The sequence below is a fragment of the Eptatretus burgeri genome, chromosome 6 (assembly GCF_056783735.1).
Source record: "Eptatretus burgeri isolate ZD-2024b chromosome 6, Ebu_testis_v1, whole genome shotgun sequence".
In the NCBI taxonomy this organism is placed as follows: domain Eukaryota; kingdom Metazoa; phylum Chordata; class Myxini; order Myxiniformes; family Myxinidae; genus Eptatretus; species Eptatretus burgeri.
Window position 1 is genome coordinate 12528256 of NC_140966.1, and position 20123 is coordinate 12548378.

At 46.8% G+C, this 20123-nt stretch overlaps 1 protein-coding gene across 2 annotated transcripts in view; it reads left to right on the plus strand.

The window, feature by feature from the left end:
• Positions 1 to 5554: 5554 nt before the first annotated feature.
• The window catches only part of LRRC41 (leucine rich repeat containing 41), a 28642-nt gene continuing 14073 nt past the window's right edge, over positions 5555 to 20123 (plus strand). The window contains exons 1-6 of one of the 2 annotated variants that reach the window (XM_085884045.1): positions 5555 to 6403; positions 7929 to 8015; positions 8440 to 8510; positions 12879 to 13746; positions 13903 to 14142; positions 14635 to 14802. In XM_085884045.1, the coding sequence (XP_085740171.1) occupies positions 6322 to 6403; positions 7929 to 8015; positions 8440 to 8510; positions 12879 to 13746; positions 13903 to 14142; positions 14635 to 14802 (1516 nt within the window). In that variant the 5' untranslated portion in view covers positions 5555 to 6321. The other variant, XM_085884046.1, reaches the window with a different exon arrangement.

A 20123-nucleotide genomic window follows, 5' to 3' on the forward strand; every position in this document is an offset into this window, starting at 1 on the left:
CCTTCCCTTTCCAGAGAGGGACAACAAGGCCCCTCTTCCAGTCAGTTGGGATGATGCCTGTGTTCCAGGCAGAGCACAAAACTGCATGCAACGACACGAGTGCAGCATTTCCACCAGCCTTGAGAAGTTCGGCATGGATGCCACAGATCCCTGGAGCTTTGCCCCGTTTCAACCGGTTCCCGCAGCCCGTGTTTCCACAAGCGTAGGTGGACCACAGTTGATTCGAGGGTCAGCAACAGGGATTGTAACACCCTTGACGTCCAACTCGACAGCTGGGGGATCAGCCTGGTACAACCGCTCAAAGTAACCGGCCCAGCGGGCCTTCACTTCAGACTCCTCTGTCAAGAGCCTACCACTCTCTGCTCGAACTGTAGTGCTCCGAGGGATGGGCTTGGATGAACGTAATGCGCGAATTCCCCTGTAAGTGGGACGAGAATCACCTGTCCACAGGTGATGCTCTACCCCCTCACAGATTCCTCGCACATAGGCCTCCTTGTCCACCCTCAGTGCACGTACAGTTTTACGCCTCACCTCCCTGAACAGCTCAGCTCTGCCATTCAGCCTGGCCCTGCGACTCTGGTCAATGGTATCCAGTGTCCCTTGAGAGACAAAATTCTTCTTTGCCCTGCGGTGAGCTCCAAGGCATCCACCGGCAACATCAAGGACGGTTGTCTTGAAGGCGCTCCACAACTCTTCAGGACCCCCAAAGCACCCAGACCCCCCAAGTGTCCACTCAGCCTGTTCGTAAACTCCTCAGCTACTCTCTCATCCCTGAGCTTGGCAACATCCAGCCTCGGATGGGATGGTACTATTCTCCAGGATTTAAGGTGCAGCTTTAGAGTTGCTACAACAAGCCTGTGGTCAGTATTGAGGAACTGAGCACTCCGGTAGACCCTGCAGTTCTGGATCATCCTCCAACGACCGTCAATGAGGACATGGTCAATCTCCTTTGCCACACCGCCAGCGTTGGAATACCAAGTCCAGCGATGAGCTTGCGGGCGCTGAAACCATGAACCAGCCACCCTAAGTCCATGACTTCTTGCAAAGTCAAGGAACTTAGTGCCATTCTGGTTCATAGTTCCTGACCCATGGGGACCAACACACACCTCATAACCGTCCCTATCAGTTCCAGTCGATGCATTGAAATCCCCCAAGACTAGAAGTGTATCTCGTCTGGGGCACTGATCAACCACAGACTCGAGTGTGGCGTAGAATGCATCCTTCACGGTGAGATCACTCGCCTCAGTTGGAGCATAAACAGAGACCAGGGAAATGACACCTAAGGAGAGACGAATCCTTAATCTCATAATACGCTCGTTGACCGGTGTTACCTCAATTATCATTGGGGTCACCTTATTGGACACAGCTACAGCAACTCCTTGGGTATGGTAACCATCAGAGCGACCAGACCAATAGTAGGTGTAACCACCCACCATTATCTCACCGCAATCCGGTCTCCGAACCTCAGAGAGAGCTGCAATCCCGATGTCCAAACGCTTGAGCTCAGATGATAACAGAGACAGGTGATCATCCTCTCTTAGGGATAGGACATTCCAGGCACCCACCCGAAGGGACCGCCTCAGGTTAACCCAAGGAGACCGCCGTCTGGTGGACGACACCTCAGCACCACTCCGACACACTCTCCCGCAATCTGACCCAGGGATGTTACCCCGTGGTTTCCCTCCTATCAAAGATTGGGGGTCCCGAAGGCTTTGCCCCAATCCCATCATCCGGTGAGCTGCCCTGCGAAGGGAAGCTGCACAGGAGGTACTCCCACGGAGTGGGTTTTCAGATTTTTTTGCGTTTTTGCGTTTTGCGGAATGAAGGGTTTTACGCAGGGTCGGTGACGTGAATCTCCGAAAATTTCAGAACGATCGGTTGAGTGGTTTGAGCTGGAGGCGAGCAGACAGACAAAGAAACGAACAAACACAAAAAGAAACACAGAAACACACAAACAAACACCCCAATACACACACACACAAATAAACACACGAACAAACACACAAACTCACGCACAAACAAACACACAAACACACACAAACAAACACACTAACAAACACACAAACACACTAACAAACACACAAACACACACACACAAACACACTAACAAACACACAAACATACACGTACACACACACAAACAAACACACAAATAAACACACACAACCAAACACACAAACACACACAAACAAACATCAAACAAACACAAACAAACACACAAAGAAACACACAAACACACATACACACAAAGAAACACACATGCGCGCACACGAATAAACATACAAACACACGCACAAACAAACACACACAAGCAAACAACAAACACAAACAAATACACAAAGAAACACAAAGAAACACACACACACACACACACACAAAGAAACACAAAGATACACACATGTACAAACAAACACACAAAGAAACACACAAACAAACACACACACAAACAAATACACACACAAAAACAAATATACACACTAACAAACACACAAACTCACACACTAACACAAACACACACAAACAAACACACACACAAAGAAACACAAAGAAACACACACACACGCACACACACACACACACACACACATACACAAAGAAACACAAAAAACACACACACACAAACAAACAGACAAGCTCACACACAAACAAACACACAAGTACACACACAAAAACAAACACAAACACACTAAGAAACACACAAACTCACACACAAACACACACACAAACAAACACACTAACAAACACACACACATAAATACACACACACACACACAAACAAACACACACACACACAAACACACACACACACACACACAAACAAACACACACACACACACACACACACAAACAAACACACACACACACACACACACACACACACACACACACACAAACGGTGGCAATCAACATACTTGTCAAAAAACATTTTTTGCCAAGTAACAAACGGACCAAATGTAATCCCCTCCCTCTCCTATGGCTCGGGTAATGAGGGTATCGTGTGTCAATGAACAAGATCACACTGTGTTTCAGCGTTCTACTCGAGTCAAACTGTAGTTTGGCCAGGCAGCAACCCTGAACATTATATTCAGTCCAGGTATCAGAGATTGCTCATTGCTTTAGGGTGGATTACATCAACAAATTAAACTCACAACGTCACACTGTTTCAGAAAAAAGGGAATTCAATGATAAACCAACGTGACAAAAACCAATGTGACGAATCCACAACAGGCTTTGTTCCATTTGTTACGTCAGATGAGCGCGCTGTGGTATAGCCTGCGGGCATGCAGGGCGGAGCATGATGAGGGGAGGAGTAGTCGTGGTGGTCATCGTGTCTGCAAGGGAAATAAGGTGTGCGCGCCGCCTGAGGCGTTGTAGGAATGCAGTAGTCGCCCGGCTCGTGAGTGTGCTGCATACGTAATAAAGGAGAGCCGCGGGCAAAGTACGCCCGCGCTCGCGCTTGTGAAACACAGCCCGGCGCGACTGTTCCCCCGCTCGTGTCTGCCTGCTAAGCATCTTCTATACAGTACATCACAGTTGGCTGACGAGGATCTTCGGATCGGCGTGTGCAGGGCGGCAAATGACCCGTGCGGTTCCAAGCTACGGAGCCAAGGGTCTCGCCAGCACGAGCATGGCAGAGGGTCGATGCGCGGCGCACGAACGCGTGCCCGCCTTCGTCGGAATCGACTTCGGCCACGTCGAGTGGGCAACGGCCGCGCTCGGTGTTCGTTTTATTGAGGCACGTCAGATCGGGGGAATGATTTCTGCAGAGCCACGGCTAAAGAACGAGGACACGCGGTTCGGCTCGAACGCGACGTGGGACGTCGCGCGAGCTCTGAAGAATGTCCGGGGTCTCGATGGTCGGGGCACAGCAGATGGTCCGGGGGTCAGCGCGATGGGCCAGGGCGACCCGGAGCGGGAGATGCTGCCGGAGTTGGACCTGCTTCCAATTGGTCCGGAGATGACAAGATCAGTGGCAGGGGAGGTTGAAGTGATCGGGGCACTGATTGGGTGTCGAGTTGAGTCCATTCGTGCTGCCCGTGCATCGCGCACGTACACCGGCGAAGCGGTTGCGCCGCTTGCAGCGCCCGACGTCTCGGTGCTTTACCGGGGGTGAAGCGCCCTACTCACGGTGTTCGTGGGGCGAGGGGAGGGGCCCGTCCTTTTGGGTCGGGACTGGCTGGCGCACCTCGGGCTGGATCTCCGGTTCGTACCTTCAGGTGTGCCGGTGCTCTCTTCGATGCCTTTGTCGAGTAGCGAGGGCGAGGTTCTGGCGGCGGGAGCCGCGTCGATGCAACGGGAGCGGCCGTTCGTTGCTGCCTGCAACAGCGGTGTGCGGTTCGGGAGCAGCAGGAGCCGTGCCAGCTCTCGCGCGTCGGCTGCGTGCATGATGCGAGGTGTGGTGTTGTTCGAGCAGCTTCAACAGGTTGCGGTGAGCCCGTGGCGTTAAAGGAAGTCGCGAGTCACAACATCAAGTCGACAACCAAGAGGCGGACTCGTGATGTGGGTTGTGGGTTGCTGTTCATTGCATATTTGTTTTTCATTGCTCTAGTGATGCAGTTTAACGTTGTTGAAATAAATGCCAGCAGTTCCCGTGTGACAGTGAGCTTGGCGGAGATCAATCGATGGGATTTGTATTATGATCAGTGTGATGTGGTGGCTTTGGGAGCGGTGGTGGCGAATAAAAAGGTTGGGTTGGCCTTCCATTGTCCCGGGCCGCGGGTGGTTGTTTTGTTTAGTGCTGGGATTTTATCAAAAGGACGCGCTGTACGGAAAAATGAATTTGCGATGGTTCAAATGTTATTCCTATTGATTTATGACGAGCTGATGGTTGAAGTGTGTTTTAAAGGGAATTGCTACCGTCTAACTACCGTGTGGGTCTCGAAGATCGACTCGGAGCCAGGGCTGGTGCGCTGGTCGGCGTTACCCCCGCCTCTGGTTGCGGCAAGGTCAGACATGCCTGGCGCCGGGGGCGCAGCTCTCTGTGTTCGCTCAAGGCCGTTTTGGCCATGCGGTGGAATCTTAACTGATGGTGGTGCGTGGATTGTTGTGGAGCATTGGTTGCATCCAGCCAGCGGCGCTGTTCAGCGCCCCCATCCAAGGTCATTCGGGGCTGGCGCTGGCGCCACGGCTGCCAGACAGCGAGCTTCCGGCCTCAGAATGTTATCTGCTTCAGGTCTGGCTGGGGGAGATGGGCCGCCTTGTGGGCCGGAGGCGTTTAATGGTGCTGGGGGGAGGTTTGCTCGGGAGGTCGCCGCGACCTCGGCGAAGGCCGTGTAAGCGTGGGCCGCCTGGGGGCGTTTTTGCTGCGTAGTGCTGCTGGGCTTCTCGTCTTGCTGCTTCATATCGGTAACGCGGTCAGAGTTTGGTGGGTGCTTTGTGCACCTCCGTCTTTGGAACCTGGCCTTTGCTGCTCCACTCGCTCGCATCGACGCATTGTATGATGTGCTGTGCTGTTATGCTTCGCTGTTTTCATTTTTTTGTGCCTTGTTTATGTCGAAGTTTATATTTATGCTTATGATGATGGTGATCATTTAATAATCATACTTTTAGGTGGGAGGAGTGTGGTATAGCCTGCGGGCATGCAGGGCGGGGCATGATGAGGGGAGGAGTGGTCGTGGTGGTCATCGTGTCGGCAAGGGATATAAGGTGTGCGCGCCGCCTGAGGCGTTGTAGGAATGCAGTAGTCGCCCGGCTCGTGAGTGTGCTGCATACGTAATAAAGGAGAGCCGCGGGCAAAGTACGCCCGCGCTCGCGCTTGTGAAACACAGCCCGGCTCGACTGTTCCCCCGCTCGTGTCTGCCTGCTAAGCATCTTCTATTCAGTACATCACACGCGCGATCCGTTTGTTTTAGCATTTCTTGGGCAAAGCAAGATGGCGACCGCCTGGCGACGCTCGTTTCTCACGGACGTTTATTCTTCCGGGTCATTCGAGTTTTGTGGTGTGTGTGTGTGTCCCTTTCCATCACGTGACCCGTGACGTCAGTCTGACATGTTGCGCAGTCAAACGATTCCGAGGAGACTGTACGTTTAAACAGTCACATGTACGGATACATATTTGTGCTAAACAGAATCTGCTCGAGTAATTATTCGTGCGTTGATCCGGGGTTGGGAAGAAATTCGCTGAAATCTCGGAAGGACGCAATCCTCGCGAGACTTGATCGAACTTCGTATCCAAAACACCGGAAGTGGTCTTGGTTTGAGTTGAGGAGTCTGTCGCGCTTTCGGGACGTGGAGAGTCGCAGCTCTGCGGACGCTGTCAACATGAAAACAAAACAATAGGATGTTCGTTTCTTGGTTCAGTTACATCCAGATTCGCCGGACATGACAGAATCCTTCGCGTTGTGCGACCTTGCGCTGATGGTGGCCAGCCGGCACGTGACGACGATGCAGCATCGCTTGGATGGTGTGGGGGGGGGGGGAGGGATAGTCGGGACGAGTGTAGAGGGAGATCATAATGGAGCGGGATGGAGTTCGAGTTCCGTTAACGTTCCACAATGTTACTATAACGCGATGTCACGTTGGAACGTGACGTGCCGTGGCTACTGATACTCATACTGCCACCACAACCTCTTGGTTTGTGTATTGCGCGATGCTGTTCTTCTTGCTGCTGCTGCTGTTGCTGTTGTTGTTGCTGTTGTTGCTGCTGCTGCTACTGTTGCTGCTGTTCTTGCTGCGGCTGCTGCTGTTGCTGCTGCTGTTCTTGCTGCGGCTGCTGCTGCTGTTCTTGCTGCGGCTGCTGCGGCTGCTGCTGTTGTTGCTGCTGCTGCTGTTGTTGCTGCTACTGTTGCTGCTATTCTTGCTGCGGCTGCTGCTACTGTTGCTGTTGCTGCTACTGCTACTACTACTACTACTACTACTACTACTACTACTACTACTACTACTACTGCTGCTGCTGCTGTTCCTGCTGTTGTTACTGCTACTCCTGCTGATGATGATTATGCTGTAGTGGGGCAACTTAGCATAACAATTGTGCATTTTGTGAGGAAAGCACCAAATTTGGCACTCTCGTACCCTATCATAATATTAACAGATTTGGATATTGGGCCATCTCAAATTGAGCCGCTGATGGCTGTGGCAGCCATTTTCCACTGTCATCAAAAATTTTGAGATGGCCCAATATCCAAATCTGTTCATAATACGTTAGGCTACTCGTGTGCCAAATTTGGTGCTTTCCTCAAAAAATGCACAATTGTTATGCTATATTTAGCTAAGTTTCCCCACTACTGGTGCTGTTATTGATGACGATGACGATGATGATGACGATGCTGCTTACACAAACTGCAGAAAAATGCACAATCGATGCTAATTGTGTGTGGAACTGTTAATGTTCTTCACCTGAGTTCAGAATATGGCCCACATTGCATCATTGAATGTTCTAAACATGAGCCCAGTGATTCCACTCTAAAACCAAAACCAATGGGCATTGCATTTTGTTTCCCTACTGAATGCTGTTTGGGGTGGGGGGAGGGGGGGTGCAGGGGGAGTGGGAGGGATTATTTATTTTCAAATGGAAACAGAGTATTTAAAATGCACTGGTCAGATGATTGGAATAATGCTTGTGTGATATAATTGATATATGTGACACTCTGCAGCCCACTTCCTAAACTGGAGGTTCAAGCATATGCATGATCCTGCAAGTGGATAAGTCTTCCGGAGACTGCTGCGCGATGTATTTCTTACTCACTCGCCTCGCCATATGCAGGACAATGGGATCAAAGTTTCTGATAATGCGGCGATGCTCCGGAAAGTGGACGAGCAACGCTGTATCTTGTGACATGTTCTGTTAGGAAATGTCAATAAACAATCATCTCTATTTCGTGTTGCTCCGTCCTGATCTGGCTTTGAAGTATCTTCGTGCCCCTTGTCGCATGGGTCCGTTGTTGCAGTACGATAGCTCCGATATTGTGTGTGTGTGTGTATGTGTATAGAGTTGCCCACATCGCTGCTGCGGAAGCTTATGCCACTGCTGGATGCCTTTCACCTCGAAAGGCTGGAGAACACTTTTTTAAAGAGAGGTGAGTTCTTGTAAAGAATGACGAATTTGATCTGACAGTTGCGTCATGTCCAGGAACGTATCATGTATTTAAAGGGACTGGCAGGATAGCTTTGAGGTACCGTACCTATAGCTACCTAGTGTGGATTAACTTCTCAGCCTGATGATAAACTGCCAACCTGGTGTTTTAAAGGCAGCATGTTGTATCGATCGATGAGCATGCAGTTGTTTTGGGAGAGTACATTAAGGTGTTTTACCTTTCTGCTCGGCAATTACTTGTGGAATGTTTTAGATACTATGGTACCTTTCAAAAAGAGTAGGCCATTGCTTGCCAATACCTTCACCAATTTCAATTTCACTGCTTAAAATGTCTTTGCCAAACTTGTATCATTAACTTTGTCAGCAATTACAGGAGCTAGTTGTTTTTTGTTTTTTTTTTTGGCCAGGTTTGTCTACCGAATCGGTATGGAAGGATCATTGGACAAAACTGGTTGGCTGGAATTCTGAGGATTGTGAGGTAGGATTTAGTTGTCCCTAAAACGAAACTTTTAACACACTGTATTTTCTTTTCAGATTTTGAATTCTCGTGAGCAAAAAGCAACTCATTCCTTCTCGCTAGAGTATAGTCAATAGTGGGTGAGATTAAAGTTTCACCTCCATGCAAAATGTTACCAGAATGTCTTTTACCTTGCACAGCAACTTAATTTTCAACAACTCAAACGTTTCGCAAATGCAAGGCTTCGTCGGGGATTTGTTTCAGTGACCCCCTTCGCACATCGGGAGTGCTACATTTAAGTAGACCACTCAAGGTCGCCATATCACAGCTTGTATGCGTACAGACTCACAGACACACGTACACCGACACACATACCCATTGCAACAGCTTCTCCCGTCCCTTCGGCAGTCGGTGGGTTTAAATATCTTCAAACATGGATGAATCGGAAACATCACCTGGGATGTTTCTCACAACTCCGTGTCTCTCCCTGGCTATTCTCTGTTCTGCTTTTGCAGGCCTCCCCCCCACTCCGGAGGTGGTGGTGTTGCTGTGTATGTCAGTAACTCCATTGTCCTCACTAACCCCTCCAAGCCCTCTGGAATGCTTCTGGCTGTGTATACCTCCCCACAACAACATAATGTTAGCCTGGTATACCATCGACCCAATGATGATGACTCTCGATGTACCGTACTTCTATTTTCTCAAACATTGATCGACTCGTAATAAGCCACCCCAACTCTCTGTTTCTCATCTACGGCCACTTCAACTTCTACCATGCCAACTAGCTGGGTGTTGGCTTGGCAACAACCAGCCTGGCATTGCAGCGAAGGCATTCTGCGATTCCATGGGTTCGACCCTATCGGTAAACTTCCCAACCCAGATATCACCTTCTGGTATACCGTCCCTCCTGGAACTCATAATGACGAACTTTCCACCCAATCTCTCCTGTTCCTCTTCTGCCCCCATGGGCTCTTATAGTAACTTTCCTGTCAAGGCCCATATCTCTCTGGCTGTTGTTCTGGGGAAACCCGACAAATACAGGTTTTGGCTAATTGCATCAGCACTCTGGCAGGGACTTTAATCTACCCTGTCACAGCTGGATTGGACCACCGTCTTCACATCATCTGGTATTGATTTCACCTTGCAATACTTTCACAAAAGTCCACTTTCTCTTGTGCACCAGTTTATCCCATTCAATCTCTGACTTCTCGATCCATCCTCTCGACCCGGTACATTGAAGTTTGCAGTCGAGCAGTTTGCTTTCTCAACTTGGAAAGCTAATCTGACTGGGGGTAAATTTCGTTCATTCCGTAAGGCTTACAACAGGTGTGCGTCCAACAGGTGTGCGTCCATCCTGAGGAAAGCGAGAAAACATCATCATGCAAATCTCAAGGCCAAACTCTCAAACCGGTCTCCTTCCTCCACGTCATTGTGGCGCATTGTCAAGTCTATGCTCGCTCTCCATCTCATCTCTCACCTGAAACGGCACTACTTCCTGGGGCAGAATATCCAAACTCTGTATTTTCTTCCAAATCTCATCAACCCAACCCATCCTGTTCTGTCCCAATCTTACTCCGAGGTACCCACTGTCCAATGGACTCTGTATTCTTTACATATAAGAAGGAAAACGAAGTTCTGTCCGGACTTAACCCTGCTTTGGCGATGGACCCATATGGCATCATTGCCCATGTTTTCAAATCGTGCTTTGCCATTTTTCTCCCCCTCGACTTGCCCTCTTAAATCTGCCCTTCTCCTTAGGCTACCTCCCTCCTGCATAGAAATCAGCAAACATCACTCCCATCCACAAGAACGGTGTAAAAACCGAACCTACCAACGATAGGCCAGTTACCTTGCTTGAGATTATAGGCAAGAAAAAAATTAAATGACTGTTTTTACAGCCATTTTTCCCTGCTGTGCAGGGGTTAGGCTTTTTCTTGAGGCAATGTTTTTTTATGGCCGGATGCCCTTCCTGACGCCAACCCTGGTCACCTCTGACGACACACAGGGATATGGTATACCTAGTACACTGGTATGGTATACACTGGGACCAGTACACTGGTACTCACTTTGCCGACCTCAGATGGATGACAGGCTGAGTCAACCCCCTGGTGTTAATTCAGCAGCCAACGGGGCTTGAACTCAGGATCCTGGGATCCCAAGCCGCCACCCTAACCACTAAGCCAACACCAGGCTTGAGATTACAGGCAAGGTGAAAGAATAAAACATTGTTTCTGTGTTCAAACAGTCTGATGTCTGATCAGTTTGGATTCTGTCCCAGACACTCAACTCTGGACATACTTTTGCTCTTCTCTCAGTAATGTTTTGTTGTAACAAGAGGTTCGGACCAACTCCCCGGACATATCTTGGACATTCGAGACACACTGGCATCCTACTTTGCTTGCCATGTTATCTGCTTGTGGCGTAGAGGATTTCCCAGATTTCCGACTTCCTCCACTCACGCAGTCAATTTGTTGCCATAAGTAGAACCCCCCCCCTCCTCCTAAATAGAACCACCAGAGGCTGTTAGTTTCACATGGGAGTGTTTTGGGTCCAGTTTTGTTCCTCATCTATCTTAATGGTCTCTCTGATGTGATGCTCTGGAAAACCCTGTTCCTCTTTGCAGACTACACCACATTGTCATACAGCACCCCATCCCCCTGCTCGGAAGTCAGTTGTGTCACTCTCTGCTGATATGGAAATGATCATATAGACTCTGGTCTGGTAAATGGAACACAACACCCTGGAAAATCTCAGTCTCACCCTTTTGCTCTGGAATGATCCACAAGCGAAACCACTTATTAAACGAAGCCAACCACATTGCAAAGCTGGCATCAAAAGCCAGCCTCAGAATGGGAATCCTCCGGCAATCCAAGTCTTTCCATGAAAAATCAAAGCTAATTAGTTAACGAGGCCTTTATCCGTTGCTCAATGGAGTACTGCTCTCCACGATGCGCTGGTACCCCAGCGTCGCATCGATCTCCTGGATTCTGTGCAATAGAAAACTCTCAAAATTATTGGAATCTCACGTGATGACGCCAAATCACAAGGTCTGTTGCTTTCACATCAGAGGCAGGTCGGTGGTCTCTGTTTTCCACCGTCGATTCTCCAACATTGCTCCCTCTGCTCTCTCAGTCTTCCGACTTCCCCAGCAACTCAAAGATTCATACGTTCTTCCAGGAACCACGTCTTGGTTTAATTTTCAAAATCCTGGCTTGACTGCACACCTCGATTCTTTTATTCCTCACTTTCATCTGTATAACCACCTGCCAGAGGCTGTTCTATCTTATTCTTCCCTCCAGAACTTTTAGCAAAGAGTGCACTGCCATCTCTTGTCATCCTCAGTTATGTCCCATGACCTTTATTACCCCACATTAACATTTTCGAACAACCATTTTATTTATGCCTGCTGTTGGCTTAATAGTTAGGGTGGTGGGCTTGGGATCCTAGGGTTCCGAGTTCAAATCCCGCTCAGCTGTTGAATCCCACCTACCAGGTGGGATTAAATCGACCTGTCATCCTACCGAGGTCGACAAAATGAGTGCCAGCATGCTGGTATCCTGTGTCGGAGTGGCGACCCATCCAGGATTTTGCCCAATAGCCAAGGAGACTGCTTAGGCAGCACCAACGCTCTGCGCAGAGTTTGGTCCCAATGGATGGATGGATTTTACTTGCTAGTTTCAGTTTGTTCCCCTCCTCCCTCATCTTTTCCTGTTCATTCATTCCCTTGGGGTTTATCCCATTGTCAGTTCGACCTTGCTCGTCCACAAACTTTTCTCCTGTAAAGAAAAAAAAGAAAAAAAAGAGGTCCTTTAATTGTGTTGTGGATGACGTAATTTCAGTTGTTAGTTTTTCTCTCCGACACGGTCTTCTTTCGACTTTTCTACCTCGTATTTCGATGGCGTAAAATCAAAACTCCGTCGTCGCACACTTGGATGTTTTCTCGTTGTTTGGAAATGCATATACACGTCTCAACAAAGACATCTTATTTGAGGTACGACTTTTGGCCCCCGAATTATTCGCTGGAATGCTGTTTTATCAACCGAAAGTTGACAAAAGTATCCTAAAAAGCCAGAAGCAAAGTAGCGCTGGCATTTCGAGTGTTAGCACATCGTTAGAGCAAGAGATAGCATAACTTTGCCAACTTTGAGTTGATAAAGTCTATGGATTGAATCTTTGCAGATGTTTGAAGGCCTGATTTTCTCTGTTTGAATGCCCATTAGTCCTTTTGTGTTACCATGTTTTTATTTATTTATTTATTTATTTTTCTTTGAAATAATTGCCCAGAAACAACCTTCTGCTAAAAGTTAATTTATGTATTCACCTTTGTATTGAATGCAAATAATGTAAATGGCATATTTTGCAGGTAATATTTTTTGTTATGTATTCCAGAGCAATAATGGCTGTTGGCGACAGAGATACATGGAGGCGTTTTTTCACAACGCACTCTATAACCCTCATCATCAACACAACTTGTTCTCCCTGACCACAGAATCCTTTCTGACTGCATTCCTTACGGCTTCTTGGTACATCAACAGTCTGATTCTCCGCCATGATCTCTCCGCAGTGGCCCTTCTAACCTCAACCGGTCGAGGCGATTCGGTGCTTGCCCACCTCACAACGTGTGTCCGAAGAGTGCAGTTCCGCCACCTAAGATGCGGTGAGGTGCAGTTTTCTCCAGATCTCCATTGCCTCCTGAAGGCCTTAGCATACAATGGGATTCTTCAAGAAGTGTCCATAGCCCATTGTCCAAATGCCAACCCCTCTCTACTCCAGGCAATTTTCACAGCTAGCGGCTGTGGCTTCAAAGAACCTGCACCAGAGGCTGTTGATGATTCTGATAGAGTTTTTGTGGAAGACTCCGATTCAAACTCTGAAACAACACCTGTGGAAGAAAAGCCTTGGTCAGAGGTTGTGGATTGCAAAAGTTCAAACACTGATGCAATTGGTGACCTGTTTGACTTTGTTTTTACTCATACAGTTACTGAAGAGACAATTACATCAGAAGAGTACGCGTCACGCTTGCTCTGTTGTCTGGGGCTCAGTAAAGCAGGACAGGAGTTCCACCAGCCAAATGGCTGTCACTTTCATTGTCTCGGCGATGGTGGGAAATTATCGTTTGAGGTTCCTGAGCTGAAGTTGAGCCACGTGTCCATTTTGGAGCTGAGTCATGTGGGATTGACTGATGAAACGTGTCGCCTCCTTGAGATGGTGCTTCTTCGATGGTTTTCTCTCAAGTCTCTCATCTTGACTTACAATGGTAAGATTCCTGTGCAATAGGAGATGTAGAAGATGGGAATATGCAAGTGATGCTATCTCTCCTGCTTTTTCATATCTATATTCTGAAAGCACCAAATTCCTACTTCATCACTGACTTGTGGTTGTTTATTTACCTAACTACCCCGTAAACCCCAAGCTCTAACAACTGACCAGCTTCTTGTGGTTCTACATGGTGTGGTGCATCTTTGTCGACATCCAACCAACCACCTTGACTCTCTCACTATTACCGAGTCGCCACTGCCACTACCAAGCTTATCCCTGGCTGTGGCTGTCCTTGTGGCTCGACCACAACTGCGCAAATTAGAGATAGGCATAGATTTTTTGCCTGGGATCATTTACATACCAACGATACACCAACTGTGTCCTTTCCCCTGTGGTTAGTATTTGTGTGCGCGTGCGCCACTGGTGTTCCTTAAAATCTTTTGATTGACTTATTAAATGTCGAACTGGGGGAAAGGGTTGGTTTGCAAAGATACTTTTTCTTGTTTTCAATGTTTCTTGTTTTTCATGCATGAGGCCATCTCTTCGTTCGATGTGCAAAATGGAAAAACATCCACTCCGTTTTAATTCTCCATCCTTAATTCTGTCTCCTTACAACTTCCTTTCCCATTTTATCCTCGCTCTCCCACATTGTCCTGCCATCCTTTTCATCTCCCTCCTCTTCTCTTCATTTTCTCGTTTTATTTTTGTCTCCAATTTATCCAACTGCATATATTTTCTAATCTGTGTTCTGAAATTCATGTTTTAATTTTGTATGTACAAATACTGTCATGGGTATCGATGTGTTCTCTACCTGGTTAAATAGTTTTTTAATTTGATTTGCCTTTTGCAATGCCCAAACCTCCTCACCTCAAATGTCCAAATCCAGCCCTGAGCCTGCAGTGCCTGACACTTTGCCTTTTACATCAGCCTGTCAATGCCAGCCTGCTGCAAGCTCTGTTACTTGGTGCCTCACAGTGTCTTCAAGAGCTGCAGCTCTCAGGCCTTGGCACGGTCCTACGCAAAGATGTGGGACTTGTGCTGTCAGCAATCCCAGGTATGAAATACTCAGAACGTGGAAACTTCAGCACATCCTATATTGTTTACTTCTCATCCTCTACTTGCATTTTGTGCTCAACCATACACAAACTATAGTTGTTATAGTAAGTATTTTAAAAGCCATGTGGCATGTTTTTGTTGTTCCTTTTGTTTTTGTTTTACAAATCAAATGCATATATGTATTATGAAACTACCGGGCGTAGTGGCGTGCGCCTGTAATCCGGCTACTCGGAGGCTTGGGTTGGAGGATCGCTTGAGGACGGGAGCTCTGCACTGGGCCGCGGTATGAGAGGGTGTAGGGCAGCCCAGAATCATGGTGAAACCCAATCCTTATCCCTGTGTCGTAAGAGGCGACCAGGGTTGCGTCAGGAAGGGCATCCGGCGTAAAACATGTGCCAAATCTCGATGCGGATCATACGGATGATCCGCTGTGGCGACCCCTAACGGGAGCAGCCGAAAGACGATCAACAACATATGTATTATGAAACTATTTTTTGTTGAATGTGTGTTAGAATAGGTAACAAACCTATTATCAACATTTTTGTCTGTGTTAACTGACTTCCAACACAATTGTCACTTTACGACTTTGTTGGCAGAAGTGATGCACGTAAATTTATTTGTAATACTAACAAATACCACCCGTTGCAAATACGTTTAGCATCCCACTGAAGGACTGGATCTGCATCTGGATTTGAACCAAACTCTAATCAGGTTGTTCTTATCACCGACCCAACTCATCCACCAATGTTTGTCACAATCAATCCACAACTTTTTGAAATATCGTGCGATATGTCGTTTTTGGCCCCGTTTCTCGATGGTGAGGAATCGCTTAGAAATCTTAAAAATTCTCGTATCCTGATCCAGATCTGGATCTTCACCAACATCGAATCAAATCTTCCTCGTTTCACACCCAACCTGTCCACCAAGGTTCATCCGAATCCGTCCACAACCTTTTGAGATATGAATCCTCCATATAATTTTTGGCCATATTACTCGGTGGTGAAGAATCACTTTAAAAATTCTCAATATCCAGATCCTGATCTTCAGGAAAATCTAATCAAATAGTCCCTCTCAAACACCCAACTTATCTACCAAATATTGTCCGAATTGGTACACAACTTTTTTGAGATATCCTGCACACAGAAACAGACGGGGTGAAAACGACCTCCGTCCACCTTCGGTTTTGGAGGTAAAAATGAGAGAGAAATCCATTAAGAGTTTTAAAGCACATTTCAATATGATTCACGAAGTGCTGCATACCTAAATGCATGATTTTGGAAGTGTTGGACTTTGTAACACCTTACCACATAGAGCTGAGTTTTAAAGTTGGGTGGATTTTAAAAGGCCTAAAGGTAGTTAAATCGGCAAATTATATACACGTCTGAACAAGTCTTCGTCTTCGTCTTCTTTGTCTTACAGCTTTCCCCATTTTTACTTGGGGTCACCACAATGCCAGCTGATCACGCTTCTCCATCTCCTCCTGTCAACCCCCCATTCTTCTTCCAATCCCACAACTTCTAAATCTCTCACCACCGCATCCTTCCATCTGGTTTTTGGTCTTCCTCTCCTTCTTCCAGGCAGTCCCATCTCCATCACTCAGCTCTCCACTTACTCTTTCTCTCTCTTTCTCTCTTGCACTGGTTTGTCCCATCCTATCTGCAGCTATCCCATCCTGCTGCATGGTGTGGTACATCAATAGAGAACATCGCCCCATCGGTGTGCTCACGCGTGCACACACGCACAAGTTGTTGGGTGCTATCTCCACACATGGGTGGGCTTCCAGAGGTGGAGCGGAGACCTACCAGGTCTCAAAGTATCCACCTCACCATACACACACACACACACACACCTTTGTTCTTAGCTCAATGGAGTACTGCTCTCACTCATGGGCTGGGGCACCAAAATCTCATCTGTGTTGAATAGAATCTGTGGAATCTAAAGTTTTAAACATTATTGGAATCTCCATTGATGAGACCACAGCACAGGGTTTGCTGTGCTAACATCGCAAGCAGTTTAGTGGCCTTTGTGTGTGTGCGTTTTATTTTTATTTGTTTTGTTTTTTTTAGCTCACCTGGAATGTAGTTCCGGGGAGCTTATGGGATGTCACGTTATCTGTCCGTCCGTCTGTCCGTCCACAAATACTTTCAACTTCTCTGAAACTACACATACAATTTCAATGAAACTTTACCACATCACCATGCATGTTCCAAGTTTGTTCATGGCATTAAAAAATCGGATCCTAAGGGGGTCGACGGGGGTTGCCCCCCAAAATACTGTTGGTATTTGCTTTCTTCTCCGAAACCACACACACACAATTCTGATGAAACTTGATTACAACCTTCATCACCCATGGTGTACCAAAGTTTGTTCATGACAATGAAAAATTTGAGGTCTGAGAGGGTCGAAAGGGGGATTGCCCCAAAATATGTATTTGCTTTTTTTCTCCGAAACTACACACACAATTCCGATGAAACTTGACCACCGCCTTCATCACCCGTGACGTACTAAAGTTTGTTCATGACATGAAAAAAATTGGGGTTTAAGAGATTCTCCGTGGGGGTTTCCCCTCACAATATGTATTTACTTTCTTCTCTGAAACCACACACACAATTTCAATGAAACCTAACCAGAAGCTTTATCACCCGTGATGTACCAAAGTTTGTTCATGGCATTAAAAAAAAATCCATAGGTATTTACTTTCTTCTCTGTTGCATATTTTGTGGGTTATCCATGCCTACCAGTTGTTCCCTGGTTATCTTATCCAACCGCTACCAGGTGAGCGCACAGGGAAATTGCACCTATATTCACTGCGTCTGGTCTGGTTTAGCTCCCTCTTCTCTCTCAGCTTTTTGACCCTCACCAACTACTCCAGGATGTATGCATTTACCATGAACCCACTCCTGGTTAAACTTCCAAAATCCAGGCTGTCTGTACACCTCAACGCTTTTGTTCCTCAATCTCACTTATGTAGAGCTGCCTTCTTGAGCTTTTGCTTTCCCATTCTTCCCTCCAGAGCTTAAATGCACTGCCATCTCATGCCCACCATACTCCCTTATCCTTACCCACAATCTTTAATATCTCCATTAACCTTCTCTTCGCCATGTTCCCCGTCCCATCCCCATCCCTCTCCCTTCCACAGTTCACCTAATGTGTCTGTTCCCCACTGTTTTGTCCCTTCCACTCCCGCCCCTCTTGTCTCATGCCTCCTTGCTGCGAGTTGTGTGTTAGCTCTCATACGAGCCTCGACCAAGGTATACAAAAAAAAAAATAAAAAAAAAAATAACCTAACCCTATTACTTGCATGCTGCAGTGTCTCCTTTTTAGGTCATCTCTACCGAGATGACCTAATAAAGCCGGATCAAATGTCCGTCCGTCCGTCAACAATTTTTCTTTCTGATCTTGATGAAACTTAGTATGTGGGTAGAGGTCGATGAGTGTTGCACAACGATATAACTTTTGTCCGGGTTTAAGGTCAGCGTCAAGGTCACGAGGTCACATAAGTTATAAAAATCGCCATTTTCAAAACCTATCGAGTCTGCCATTCTACAAGATATTCGGCAACTGTTTATTGATTATGATAGTAAAAAATATTATCTTGTATCTAACCGGACAGATTTTTTAATTTCCTTCCCGTTTGATCGTCACGTGATCTGGAAGATGGCCAAAACGTCGATGCGATTCGCAAAGAAGGAAGGAAGGATTTCGACCAATCTACTTCTCAGCCTGGTATCCGACCCCAATTTTTCTTTTTTGTAACGTTGACCGTCCATGATATCGTGTCAAGTTTCCTGAGCTGCCAGCATTGTCTGAACAGTCAAGTAAGGCCTTAGTTATTTTATAACTTGGTTTACGGATCCGCCGACGGTATGTTTGCCGAAATGAAATATAAATATAAAACACATTTTTAGCCTTTTATATTTATACATTTTCCACCGAAGGTGCAAAAGTTTCAAAACCCAAAATGTAAACGTCGGCATTTATTTTCAAAATATAATTTTGTGCGCGCGCGCCAAAATGCCGAGTCATCTTTAACCAAACTGCGTAGTAGAACTGCGCAGTCGTCTTCGGTCATGGCGTCTGAGCAGTGGCCAGCGTGGTTCAGATTGACTGTGGTTTCTGGGGCGAACGTGATTGTTAAGTATATCGGCGGTATAAATTAGAGTCACTGTATTGGTGATTTAATCACGCAACATCTTGACGACGAATATTCTGGCCGAACGATTGCATCAATTCAGTGCATCAGCAGGGATGATTCGCAGGCTCCTCTCGATCGTGCCGATTTTGTTTCCGTCGAAAGTTGCACACCACTGTTCTTATTGAAAGATTTCGGTGCCAAGTACGTCAAAGTTTCCCTGCGAGATGCTAATATTCAGCCTTCAACGGACCAGAAATCAGCCTTTGATGTGCTCATGGGGATGGGGAAACGGTACGATCAGATGCCCGCTGAAAAGTAAGAGCTGTTTATGGCTCTGATTGACCGTTTTGAGCATGTTGACTCCTAGTAGACACCTTTTTAGGTCATCTCGACCGAGATGATCTAATAAAGCCGGACCAAATGTCCGTCCGTCGACAATTTTTCTTTCCGATCTTGATGAAACTTAGTATGTGGGTAGAGGTCGATGAGTGTTGCACAACGATATAACTTTTGTCCGGGTTTAAGGTCAGCGTCAAGGTCACGAGGTCACATAAGTTATAAAAATCGCCATTTTCAAAACCTATCGAGTCTGCCATTCTACAAGATATTCGGCAACTGTTTATTGATTATGATAGTAAAAAATATTATCTTGTATCTAACCGGACAGATTTTTTAATTTCCTTCCCGTTTGATCGTCACGTGATCTGGAAGATGGCCAAAACGCCGATGCGATTCGCAAAGAAGGAAGGAAGGATTTCGACCAATCTACTTCTCAGCCTGGTATCCGACCCCAATTTTTCTTTTTTGTAACGTTGACCGTCCATGATATCGTGTCAAGTTTCCTGAGCTGCCAGCATTGTCTGAACAGTCAAGTAAGGCCTTAGTTATTTTATAACTTGGTTTACGGATCCGCCGACGGTATGTTTGCCGAAATGAAATATAAATATAAAACACATTTTTAGCCTTTTATATTTATACATTTTCCACCGAAGGTGCAAAAGTTTCAAAACCCAAAATGTAAACGTCGGCATTTATTTTCAAAATATAATTTTGTGCGTGCGTAAAATGCCGAGTCATCTTTAACCAAACTGCGTAGTAGAACTGCGCAGTCGTCTTCGGTCATGGCGTCTGAGCAGTGGCCAGCGTGGTTCAGATTGACTGTGGTTTCTGGGGCGAACGTGATT